We start from the raw sequence: 13,372 nt of genomic DNA on the forward strand, positions 1-13,372 counted from the left end.
TCAAGATTTCTGAGTTTGCAGCCCACGTTTAAGTCCTAATGAGCTATTGTACCACACTCACTGCTATTAACTCTTTGATGTCAGGAGCCCCACATTGCTCTTTTATACACCTCACAGATGTCCAATGGAAAAAGCACAAAGCTCACCTGTGATGAAGGACAGGTGAGTAACTTGTTTTTTTGTTTGTGAGGGGTGGGGGAGGGTTGGGGTTTTTTGTAGTTTTTTTTGCCTTTAGTCCCAGCAAAATATGCAAAAGACAACTAAAGCATTAAATATGCATGTCAAAGACAGGCTAGCCTACCAGTTTGGACTGTGAACTAGGAGTCAGGGGAGCTATGTGTCGCTCCCAGCTTTGCCATGATCTGATATGCAGAACACGTTACTTTTCCAGGAAAGAGACATGAGTATACAGTGCCCATCACACCACACACACACACAGCAACTGCACAGCTTCATCTCCCCTGCATCTTAGCTCTTTGGGGCATTGCCAACAACTTGCTTTTCTGACAGCAGCTTGCCTATTAGATCCTCTTCAATACAAGTAACATTAAAAAGATAATTAAATTATCTTTAATTTGCACCGAGTGCTTTGACTTTGTGGGTGTCAAGGGGAAAGTGTTAGTCTATTTTCTGTGGTGCCCAGTGATAGGACAAGGAGCAATAGGTACCAGCTGGAACACAGGAGGTTCCACCTCAACACGAGGAGACATTTCTGTATGGTGAGGGTGATGGAGCACTGGAACAAGATGCCCAGAGAGGTTGTGGAGTTTCCTTCTCTGGAGACATTCAAAACCCACCTGGATGCGCTCCTGTGTGGCCTGCCCTAGGTGACCCGGCTTTGGCAGGGAGGTTGGACTCAATTATCTCTGGTAGTCCCTTGCAACCCCTAACATTCTTGGATTCTGTGATTTCACAACCACAACAGCTTGGTGTCCAGGTGAGGAGTAGCTGAATTAGCCAGAAAGCAAGCAGTGCACCAGCTCTTCGCCCACGTTCCTCTCCCATCAGCACTGAGACTGCTCCTTCACATTTTCTCACCATTTACTCATCTCAGAGATTCTTCAGCACAGTGATCTGAGGGAGCTTAACAGTCTGTCTATGGTGTGAGTGGACACTCCCCAAACATGCTCCAGGCATGATGAGCACAACAAGTTACTACAGGGCAAGCTTCACCAAGGTCTTACAGCACCTCTGTAACTGCTTGGCCACACACTTGGCTCTGGACACAGATGCAAGCAAGCTTCACCTTCAGTCCAAATGGCATCTGCTACCTAGGATTTACCCCTTGGGCAGAAATTGTGGAGCAACCAGTGTGCCTCAGATTCACCCCAGAACTTCTCCTACAGTAACCTGTCTTGGCCATCAGAACCCTTTAATGAGAAGCAGGTTACTTCATGTCCAGAAAGTAACTCCCCTCCAAAGAGCTTGGCATGCCTGAAAACCGTCAAGATGGGGAGTTCAACATGGAGCAGCCATGACTTTAGCAATTCAAACCCTTGCTTGCTTCACACTAATTAATGATGTAGACATGTCCAACATGCAGCAACAGACATTTGGGGTTTCCTAATGATACTGCTTCCATGCAGCTGCTGAGCAGAAGCATTCACAGCTGTAAATGCACACTGTGATGGTCTGGAGGTTTTTCTTCTCCTTCTCCTTCTTCCTTCTCCTTTTCTCCATAAAATGCCATTTCCTTATTACAAGGCAGTCATATTTCTGTAACACAAACTATTGACATTGCAGAGCTCTTTGGGCATACAATGGGGCACACACAATCCTATCAGCCAGGGGAAGAGACCACAGAGATTTTGTGCCTTTTCCAGTGGGCAGATAAGCAATAAGAGACCAAAATCCTCCTTCAGCTTGTCTTTTACAACCCTGGAGAGAGAAATATGTCAGCACAACGACAAGCTTCAGGGGAGAAGAGCTTGGGACATGCAATTCCTTCTCCCTCTCCCTTTCCCTTCCTAGTACTTAATAGCTGAGGGACAGGCAAAAGCCACAACCATCTCTCAGGAAGATACTTTTATTTCATAAAAATGCTCATTTCCAGCACCTCAACTCAGAAAAGCATCATTATACAAGACAATACTTTTAGTGCTGTCCTGAACATGGACAGACGTCAGCTCACGTTTAACAACTTCTTGAATCAAGGCCTAAAAACTAAAAAGGAAGGGGAAGCTAGTTTCCACAGTAATAGTAGTTCAGAAGTCTTTGAGTCCTGCCAACAGGAAAAGTGCATGTTAGAGAATTGCTTGCCTCTCCTAGGAAACTAGCACAGACCCACCTCTTTCTGCAGGCTTGCACAGCAAGGCCCAGGGACACCATCAGGTCCTTAATTTGTGCTGTGAAGGTAAAGGAGTAGGGTATGGGGAAAAAAAAAGAAAGAAACCAACCAATGCCAAAACCAAACAGAAGACTGCAAGAAAGCAACCCAAAAGTTTAAAAACAAACAAACAAAACCAAAGAAAACGCCAAGGATTTGGTTACCTCTTAATTCTATCAGGGAGGTTTGTCGAAAACACCCTTTCTCTTGTATACACACACATATGGGTTCAAGCCATGTATGCCCAGGACCCCCTACCAGCCTATCCCTCATTATTATACATCATTCCTACTCTCATAAGCCTGGCTGCAGATCTGCTGCTTGCTAGGGCAGAGAAAGGACTAGTTCAGCTCCCCCAGACTTCCTACTTCTGAGGGATGAGTAGTATAGGTACATCTGACACAAGGACTCATGGATACGCAGGGTCCAGATCATACCTAAACAGCACCAGAAGTAACTCTCCTCTTAGGTCTGATATATGTTAGGATTTTAGGTTTAGATTTCAAAAACTGCTTCAGTTTATTTTTTTGTTTGTTTTCCTTCACGGCTGCAAGGGGGTTTTTGCATGCCTCTCAGATCAGATGTGGAAATCATCAGTTTCTCAAAATCAGCTTGGGAAAGTTACTTAATATCTTTCTGGCAACAGTGGTAAAATAGAGGAGTGAGCAATGCTTCCCTGTCTTGGGAAAGTGCTGAATGATTTTGTTACCAGGTACAAGCAAACACGTCAGATACAAGCAAAGCTTCAAGGCAAGGTCTCCTGGAACCAGACCCTGGGTACCAGCCCACTACATATTCAAAACCAAAGTCTCTTTAACAAAAATTTATAGCTTTGTTTTGTGAAATTAGGCACAGAACATTGGTTGGATGGAGACAAGGGCTGGGAGACTTTTACGAAAGCATCACCTCTTGTTATCTGCAACATCTCCTAAGTCTCCAAAGACTTTCCAAAACAGGTCTGCCCTTTGCCAAATAGGTCTGCATAGGGCAGAGAAGAAAACAAGCTTCTCTCTCTTTGGGAGGTGGTTTATGAGGCACCTCCAGTTTCTTCAAAAGGAGAGACTAAAGGTGTTTGTATAGGCCTGAAAACGAGGTACCCCATGAATAATCTAATCCCAAATCACATGAACTGGTGAGAAGAGCAATAATCCTGGGCTTGAGCTAGTTGACAAATAAATGGTCTTGAGCCAGGCAATGTCAGCTTCCTTCCTTTCTTTTTAATGATAAATATGTGCTGTTTTCTGTACTACAGCACCTGGACACGGTACATAGACCTTGTTTAGACAGAAAATAGGAGGTTCCTATTCAAGTGGGCTCATCTGCACTGGGAAGTTTCTGTGCAAGGGGCTCAAGTATGAATTGAAAAATGCAGAACAACTATTTCGAATTATCTCTCCGTGTGGACACTGTTATTCAGCACTAAGAGTTTCTTTGTGAGACTTAGCTTAATCCATTTCCAAAGCGGATTAAGCTAAACCACACAAAGGACCTCTTACTGCTGAATAAGAGAGGCTGCATGGAGAGATAATGAGGAATAGTTATTCTGAGACAGCTACTTCGGTTGCATATTTGGGCTTTGCTGCTCTGCATCAACAAGCCCTGAGCTGTACTGGAAAGGGAAGGACTGCAGTTTCTAGAAATTTTGTTTAAAACAGTGCTGGGGCCACATCACAGCCATTAAACCTTCTGCTCTGCACACGATGGCTGCTCCTGCTCCAGCCGGCATGGGCTCTGGCTCCAAACTAGAGCTGCATTATTCAGTACCTACGACTCTAAGCTCCAGATTGAATCCAGCCACAAACTTCAGCTGCAGACAGGGTGTACAGGGAGAAAGACCTGCGGCGAGCGGCCCTGCCAAGTCTGCCACCCTCGGTACACATCATCTTTGATCTGACAGGCTCACCCATCTGGCTCTCCGGCATCACCCGGCGCTGCCGCAGCTCTCTGCCCACTGCCAAGGCCGAGCCGCCACACACGGCTGCTGCTGCTGCTGCTGCTGCAGTCCTCATGCACCCCCTGGGCCTTGGGAACCGACCGTCTGCACTCTCTCTGTTCCTCTCGACACAATGTCTCTCCCACACAGGAGCTGACGGCCTGCCCATATTTCATTTTAGGGCCACACAAGACCTTAGAAGTTAAATTTAACCTGTGTGCTCCAGTGTAACACAAACTGCCATGTGACTGAATCCAAAACACAGCTTGGGCTCCTCTGTGCTAAAACACTCTCCTAAACCATCTTCCCAGTGTAGGTTTCTACCTTGAAATGTTGTTCTATGAAGTTTTACTGTACCCCAGACTAGCTAATCAGAAAGGGACAGAATTTAGAGATTCGTATTTGCATTGCATTTGGGACACACTGGGCATTTCATAAACAAAAGATAGAAGAGGTAAACCTGCAGTAGATGAGCTTCCAACAACACTGAAGGCAGCATCTTACCTAAGGACTTCTAATGAGAAAGCTTCCATCGTATTTCCCCCTCAACCAGAGAGTTTCAATACTCAAGACATGTCTGAGATACACCAGGCATAATTTGGTTTGCCATAACATACTGAAATGCAAAATCTTGTAGCTTCAGCTCAGGAGCAGGAGCAACAGCAGCAGTAGCTACAGCACAGCCTCTCTGGGCAATCAAAACTGATGCTGGTTCACCACAACGTCCTGAGCTATGAACCTGCTGCTTCAGAAGGACCTGCTCTGCTGTCTCCAGTACCGTCTGAGAACCCTGGTCCTACCTGGGAGCAGTGAGAGCTGCAGCCATCTCAAGGGAAGCCACCCCAGCACCCAAGAACCAGAGCCCTCACAGGCACAGAGAGCCAGACTCTCCCAAAGTGCAGTCAGATAATTCACAAAGAACGGATGCTCAACAGATTGCACCCAGCATATCATAATAGCCCTGCTCACTGCCTTCTCCTGGAGTAACACTTAGGGTTGCTGACTGCTACCATCCTACAGCCAGTCTAATAACACTTGCTATTTTTCTTAAGTATGGTAGCCTTGAAGTGTTTAGGAAAGAACCTCAGCTTCCACTTAGAGTGCACAGCAAGCTCCTCAGCTGCTGTAGAGAAAAGTTTGAGAATGAGTGGAGTATACCCTGCAGGCTCAGGAACCGGAGAGCAAATAAAGAGAATATAAAATGTATTATTTAAGAAACAGAAAACAAACAAAAACAAGACCAAAAAACCCCCCACCAATCCTCATGATCTACTGAGGCCTGACTCATGATCCTAGAACAATTGAGGCTGGCACTACTATGCATTTTACAGCATTTATTCACAGCTGAAATATCCCAATATCCAAATACTTCAGAGCTCTTGGAGCTACTCACAGATCTTCTGACTACAACCAAGCGTGACAATTCAGCCCAGCTGCCAATCCAGCCCCAAGATGCCTTAGGAAGGTGCTTTAGTGCTGACTGATGTTTGCAGAAGCATTAAATTCTTGCTCACTTCACATTAAAGAGGTACAAGCCTGCACATTTCCCCAGTCTTGATGTAAAGCAAAGGGGTTACCTCCAGTACCTAAATAAGGTCTGTAGAGGACAGGCATTGTGCCACAGAGTAAACACAAGGGCATAAAGCAGTCCTCTACAGTTGGAACTATATCCAAATGTATCAAATCACCAAGTGAATCACTTTTTAGGAGTCCACAATTCTTCTGTGCTCCACACAAATCAGGCACGAGGTTTTCCATTCTTATTTAGTTGGTACTGAATATTATGTGTGTGTTTTATAGGAATCCAAGCAAAACAACTTCATTGGTATGCTGGTAGGTAAATTCTATACTTAGCACTAAACATTCAGCTTTGAAGACATGTTTGGTTTTGTTTTGGTTTTTGTTTTTGTTTTTTTTTTTTTTCCATACACAACCCTTTCCAAGTTAAAAAAAAAATCAAAAGAAATTAGTGGTGAAAGATTTAGCCACAAAATTCTCAACAAGTTTAATTTGTTCTGTGGCTTCATTCCGTGCACCTCTGAAAATTCAGGACAAGATGTCTGCACACTTTTGGGCATGTATTAATGAAACATTTTGTTTACTTTGCAACTGCCAGAGCAATTAGCAAAATAAAGTATGGAGCATTTAAAAAGGAAAGAGTCACTAAAGGAGCTTTCCAATTAAGTCTGCACAGATATTTCTGCAGCATGAGTCTCAAGGACGTGTGTGTTGGGTCCATGCACCAAGGCATGACTTACGTGCCCTTAGGGACTGCCAGGGTACCAATATATCTCAGACACACAGCCCTCTTCCTCCCCACGGCCCTCTCAATATTACACACTGACATGATGGATGCCCAACTCCTTCCCCCCACACCACTACAGTGTTTCTGCAACTCTCACCACCATTTACATCCTCAGAGGACCACCCTGCAGATCTCTGGTGGAGAGGGTGTCCCATAATGGGCACATGACGCCTGAAATCCAATAACATCTCAAGAGGTTACTGTAGAGGAAGAACAGCCTCTCTACAACAAAATATTAAAGGCAAACAAAGCAAGAGTTTTAAAAGCCCTCTTGGGGCACTGCAAGTGGAAGTTAAAAGATGTTACACAGTATTCACAGTATATCAGAGGTTGGAAGGGACCTTCAAGAGATCATCAGATCCAACCCCCCTGCCAGAGCAGGATCACTTAGGGTAGTCCACTCAGGAACGCATTCAGGTGGGTTTGGAAAGAGAAGGAGACTCCACAACCCCCCTGGGGAGCCTGTTCCAGGGCTCAGTCACCCTCACCGTAAAGAGGTTTCTCCTCATGTTGACGTGAAATCTTCTATGTTCCAACAGCCTTATACATAAAGAACTGAGGATATATCTGGATGAACCTTACTTCTGGCCTGTCTGAAAGGACATTATAGGTAAATTTTTAAATCCAAAATAAACCTCATGATTACTTGTAAGTATTTGTCCTTTCTTTCCAAGTGCCTAAGCACAAACCACATGAAACTGAAAGCCACCAGAGACCAGGCAGGGCAGACTGTGCAGCTCCAACTCTAACTGATGTGGGAAACAACTCCTAAACCCTCCAAACTGCCCTGTTGTCCCAGATCCTCGCTGTCCATGTACGTCAAAAAGAGGCTGAGAACAGAGAGTACATTTCAGATGGTTTTGCCTTTAGTTTTGCTTGTCATCTTATGTTTTGAAAATACATTTTTACCTCCTTAAGGGAAAAAAAAATAAAAAGGAAAAAAAAAATAGATACAGGACTGCACAGTGATTCTTTGTTCTCAAGGATTCAGTCTGCTTTATGGCTGTGTTCATTACATATTAGAAAGCCCAGGACAAATAGTACAAGAAGTCCTCCCCCCAGATAACATTTACACTTACTTCAAAAGGCCTCCCTGCAGAAGAAAATGTAGGAACTTTTTAAGCTTTAACTGATTTGTGAGAAATATACTGTACCAAACCACCACCATTTCGGGTTCAGAACATTTGCGCCTGGTACAAAGGAAGCTAAAAGCAAGCCTCTGCACAGTGGAGGCAGCAGGAGGCAAGAACCAGGTACCAGTCTTTCACCCACACTTCTGCCCAAAACAGAGTATAGCTGAGCCAGAGTATTTACTTTGCAGAGAACAGGGAAGAACATCACTGTTTTTCTCCTTAAGACTGTAAGAATACGTGCACAGATAAAAAAAGGTTTTAAAGGAGCTTGCTTTCTGTAGTGAGCAGGCTTTGGAGATCCTTATGAAGACAAACCATGCTCATTTTCATTTGCCTGTACACAATGCAACAGAACATTTTTACAGGAGAATCCCACTCCTAGGGCACCCAGATCTCATCCTCATCACCACAATGGCAGCATGGAGCAGACAGGGTGCAGGTGGAACATGGGATTTCAAGACAGCTAGCACCCTATTCACTCACAGGAGCGTGGAGGCACCCATCTGGACTCTGCTTTACACCTAAAAACATACTGGTGAAACTGCCTTACAAAGTCTCAATACCGTCAGTGAAATCAAAGGTCAGAAAGAAGAAGAGAAATAACCATCAAAACTCTTAAAAATACTCCCAGCCTCATAATAGTACTATCCACAGGTTGAATTCAAAATTTTGACCCAGCAAGCTTAATTGCATACTATTAAAACAATTTTTCCCCCAGTTTTCTTTCACCTTTGGACACAGATAAGCAGCATGACTGTGCTAGAGCAAGACACAAGAGTCTTACAAGATTAGTGAAGCACCTAAATGCAAATAAATGCATTGCTCTGAAATGGAGCCTCATGCTGTACCTTCCTCAAGACATGCTGAACATAATTTCAGTTTAATATTCTGTTTCTCATTATGGGCCTTGGAGACTCTTTCAAGCACCATGAAAAGCAATATTAACCCAGCCCTCGGCACTGAGGGCAATCCAGCCAAATTATTCATGCTGGTCTTTTGCTTCAATTTTTGTAGTCTTAACTTAATGTTCTTAAACAAACCTGAAAGGAGGATGGCTGACAAATAGCAAAGATTTTAGACATTATAGACAGCCATGTTCTGCAGTCTTCAGTCATTAAGCTAAAAACCTATGCTGAAGCCAAAAAGAGTTTCATCAGAGCTGGGTGTAAAGTCTGAAGCCCTGACACAGAGCTCCCGGTAGTCAGTCAAATGCTGAGAAGCTAGAGCATTTAAAAAAAAAAAAAAAAAAAAAAAAAAAAAAAAAAAGGGGGGGGGGGGGAGGAAGAGAAGGGGAAAAGAAAAAAAATAGAGAGAGAAGAAAAAAAATCATCTCCTTTCCTGTCTTTGTAATCCAGCTACAATGATTAGCCTCAAATCCTGATTTCAGAGATAAGTGAAAGATAAGAAATTATTTGCAGGTGTTAGCATTTCCCTATAGATCTTCAGGTCAGTACAACTAATTTCAAGATGAAAAATTACCACAGTAGACAAGCCATAGTAATGTGGGTGGAGAACAGGCTTCAGTCTCTATACATTACACATTACACTTGCACAGAAACATCAGCCTGCCCATGAAACACCTCTCCTTGCTCCATGAAAAGATTAATCACAAATGGGTGCAGAGCCTTGTGGAAGAGCAGCCAGGTCCCAGCTGCTGTGGGCATGCACAGCAGCGACGAATGGGGACACCAGAGAAGGTTGACACATCCCAGGCCAGCTGGCATTTCACCTCCCCTGAATGCCATTACCTGCTCTAACTTTATTTACCAAAAAGTAAGACCATTTTTATTCCACAGAATTAAAGTGGCCTGGGGCAGATGTCGGGGAAAAAAGGCAGAGAAAGCTGCTCCTTATTTGTTTATTTTAACAGAACAAGGCACAACAGTTTCCTGCTACAAATAAACATTAGACATTGCAGAACCTTGCCACCACCCCCTCAAAAATAAAATAAAGTTAAAAAAAACCAACCAACACTGCTCCCCCCTCACTCCATCCTCTACCTCCTCTCCCTCCAACATTGTAAGTAGCACAAAAGATCACATTACAAATGCCAGCTGTGGCTCTTTTGGAAGGTGGCCTCCATCTCAGAGGCAGTATATATTCCTCACAGCCTAAGTGGTTGCTATGGTAAATATGCTTTTTATTGAATAGCAGAGTGAAACAGCTTTTAAAGAGACCCATAAGAACCCCATAAATGGTCAAAATACAAGGCTGATCAACCTCAGCCTCCCTAGAAACAGACTCCTCTTTATTTTCAAAAATTATTGTGATTTTTTAACTCCTGTTTTTTGTATATTCATGTAGTCCACTTGTCTCTGCCTTGCCACCTGGGTGGAGGGGCTGGAGAGTACCAAGAGATCCAAGACCCCAAAGATTCCTCACCAGCACAATTAACTGGTTTGGCTTTTAAAGTAAATGTCCACTCTCCTGTGCAGCAGGAGGCCCGGGAGACAGTGGATGTTCAGCACTGGGAAGTGCACAGGATGCCCAGGAAAGCTACCCACCAAACTCAGACTGCCCTCTCAGGCTGCACCTAGCCAGGAGGAGCCTCCTGCTCACTCACCATCACATCCCACAAGCCTGACACCAGTCCACCAGGCTGGCTCCAGAGCCCAAGGAATGCTGCCATCCCTTGTGCCAGTTCTCTGGCACAGCAATGAAAAAATAAAGAATTAAAATAAGGAAGTAACTTTGGTTCATTTCTTAAGATGACAGAGGGTTTTGATGGCTGTAGATTTCTAAATAACCAGCCAAACATCTTTTCTCTGATCTTTTCCTCCAGCAATGGCCCAAGAGGATGGGAAGAAAAAGCAAAATCATTCTGAAAAACTGAAGCAAGAAGCACTAGATATCAACTAGGCAAATATCAGTCTTGCTCCATCACTCTCTGAGAGACAGTGTAGAAGCTATGAACTCTGAAAGACATATGAACAAAATAAAAGACAAAAAACTAAGGCACCCATGACAAAGGGCTTACATTTCTCAAGTTAAATTAGAAACAACAAAAGAAAAAGAACTTCCTCAAAAAATGCTTAGTATGACTCAAGATTTCTAACAAAACAAATGTGTGCTCTGGATATCTACCAGCATAGAATCACAGAATGGTCTGGGTTGAAAGGGACCTATGAAGGTCATCCAATCCAACCCCCTCTGCAGTAAACTAGATCAGGCTGCCCAGAGCCCTGTCAAGCCTCACTTTGAATACCTCCAGCCTGGGCTACCTGTTCCAGTGTTCCACCACCCTCATAGTAAATAGCCTGTGGCTAAAATCCAGTCTGAATCTGCTCTTCTGTTGTTTGAAGCCACTACTCCTTGTCCTACCACTACAGGCCTTTGTAAACAATTTCTCTCCATCCTTCTTGTAGGCTCCCTTCAGGTACTGGAAGGCTACTACTCGGTCTCTCCACATCATCAACTTCAGACTGTATAGCAAAAGTGTTCAGTCTATAGTCTATCTTATAGCAAAAGATAAAGAACAAGCAATGTAAAATTTAATGATAAAGTATTTCAGAATAAATATTCTAATCCAGTATCTTCTCCAGAGGTAAATGAACGAGATGAATGCTCAGAGCTATGAAATTCCCTGGGAACAGAGAGCACTGACAATGGCTATAGGTGAGGATGCAGCTCCTCTTGCATAACACCTTATAAACCATTTCCTTTTGGATCTCCAAGGATGCTATTTTAGAAAGTAAAATAAAACCCCAAGCCCCTCTCATGCAAATTTGCATTGAACATTTCAATCTCAACTTTGTTTTTACAACAGAACCAAGAAAATTTAACAAAGAACTCAAAATTTAAATGAGAAGTTAATAAATAAAACTATTTCTAGCAATGCTACCCATTATAACGAGTTTTCTATTTTGCAGGTAAGTAGTAAACATTTGATAACACTTTTTATACTAAATGAGAAGTCATCACAACACAGAGACAAGTGCCCTACTGAGCTGGGCTCTGTTGAGCCTTTACCCAGGTAAAATGCTGACCAATTCTCACAAACTTTCATTCAAGATTCTGCAGTAAGAAAAAATCATTTTACTTTAGCAAAGCCCAAAGAACAAGGCTCGGCTTTTGTTGGGTTTTATTTAACACTTTCCAAAAACTTTCTCTTCATTGCCTTCAGTTCAACATTGCCAGATGTGAAAACCAGCCTGATCAGACTTCACTGCCACTAAGTAATTCTGCAGTGTGTAACTTCAGAGCATTTTCAGTTATGATAATTTCATGAACACCTCAGCAATAGCAAATGTATTCCCTCCTTTTACCATGAGCTCGTCAGGGTTTTGTGATTTTTTCTTAAAGTATTTCTCTTTAGGTTTGTGTAAAAGGAAACTGATGACAACCAATGCTATTAATGTTAAATGCCTTTTTTTTTTTTTTTTTAAACAAAGGAAGAACATCTTTCTGTGTTTACTTACAACAATGTGTGCTGGAGATGGAGACCTAGCATCCTTGAGGGCTTGTCTACTCTGAAGGCTCCCTGCCTGAACATCAAGCAGTGGCCATTTCATCTGCAGATACTGGATGAAGGAAACAAAAATGGGAAAAGAAAAATGAGTTCAGAAAAGAAAGGCAAAAAAAAAACCAAAACAAATTTTAAGTAACATGAGAAACAAAAGATACAAATTAAAACTTATGCAAGGAACTGAAACAAAAATTAAGACAACTTTACATGTTCATGGAGATAAAATCTGTGCAGAACACCAACAATTTCATACCACCACATTACAGTTCAGGAATAAGAAAATACAGCAGACTGCAAAGACAGCATAACACCAATCCTACTAATCACAGCAAATCCAGAAGAATAATCCACACAGAAACAAAATACCAAAACCATGGCGCAGACAGGATAAGGGAGGGGAAACTGGATTATCAGTCTCAGGAGAGGGAAAACACCTATCATGGGTTAAGAATATGATCTCATTATTTAATGAACCCATTATTTAATGGGTTATCTCTCAGCCTTCTTCCAACGAATGCCCTCTGCCAATTTCTCTGGCTTCCCAGCGCTGTACTAGCCCTACAGGCAGAAGTCTACCCTATAAAGACCCAGCACTGCTAGGTCTTAGCATCTATATTCGCATTGTTTCCGGAAGTCACCACGGATTATTTTCTTCTTGCTGTTCTTCTATCAGACAACCCTTAAGGGACTTGCATAATGCAACTTATTCAATTACAAGGCCAAACTTGATACACTCTGCCATTAATGATGTCCAAGACAGAACACAGCCTGGTGTGCTCAGGCCAAGCTGCACTGGCCAGGCTTTTGGGGATAGCCACAACTTCTTTTTGTCACTGTCATCAGCAAAGAAGCTGAACACACACAGACAGTTGATCTGCACCATAAGGCAGTGTTGATTCAAAAGCACAAAAAGTTGAACTAACACTTCCAGAAGGAGCAGAATTTTCCCACAGATTTAACCAGCATCAAATATCAACTAAAACTGCTCTCAGGCATGTGTGTTCTCTTGCTAAGCTCACTGGAGAAGCCTCCACCCTAGCCACCCTAGCATTGCTCAAGAAGTCAAGAGACTTCTACTGAACAGGTGAAATCTCAAGGTGGTACCCAGATTGTTTCACCAGAAGTGTTCTGTTTTGACCAAAAGCAGACCCACAAAGTAATCAGTTAACTCAAACACTTCTGCACAGCACATCTAAATATAACTTCAGCC

At 43.0% G+C, this 13,372-nt stretch overlaps 1 protein-coding gene across 8 annotated transcripts in view; it reads right to left on the bottom strand.

The window, feature by feature from the left end:
- The window catches only part of TCF7L2 (transcription factor 7 like 2), a 177,390-nt gene that overhangs the window by 101,936 nt on the left and 62,082 nt on the right, over positions 1-13,372 (bottom strand). For 7 of the 8 annotated variants that reach the window (XM_054382257.1, XM_054382256.1, XM_054382255.1 and 4 more), the window contains exon 4: positions 12,116-12,217. The exons of the other annotated variant lie outside the window; for it this stretch is intronic. In XM_054382257.1, coding sequence (XP_054238232.1) covers positions 12,116-12,217 — 102 coding nt within the window. The remainder of the gene's footprint in view (positions 1-12,115; positions 12,218-13,372) is intronic. 8 annotated transcript variants of the gene reach the window in all.

The sequence above is a fragment of the Indicator indicator genome, chromosome 7, assembly GCF_027791375.1.
Source record: "Indicator indicator isolate 239-I01 chromosome 7, UM_Iind_1.1, whole genome shotgun sequence".
In the NCBI taxonomy this organism is placed as follows: domain Eukaryota; kingdom Metazoa; phylum Chordata; class Aves; order Piciformes; family Indicatoridae; genus Indicator; species Indicator indicator.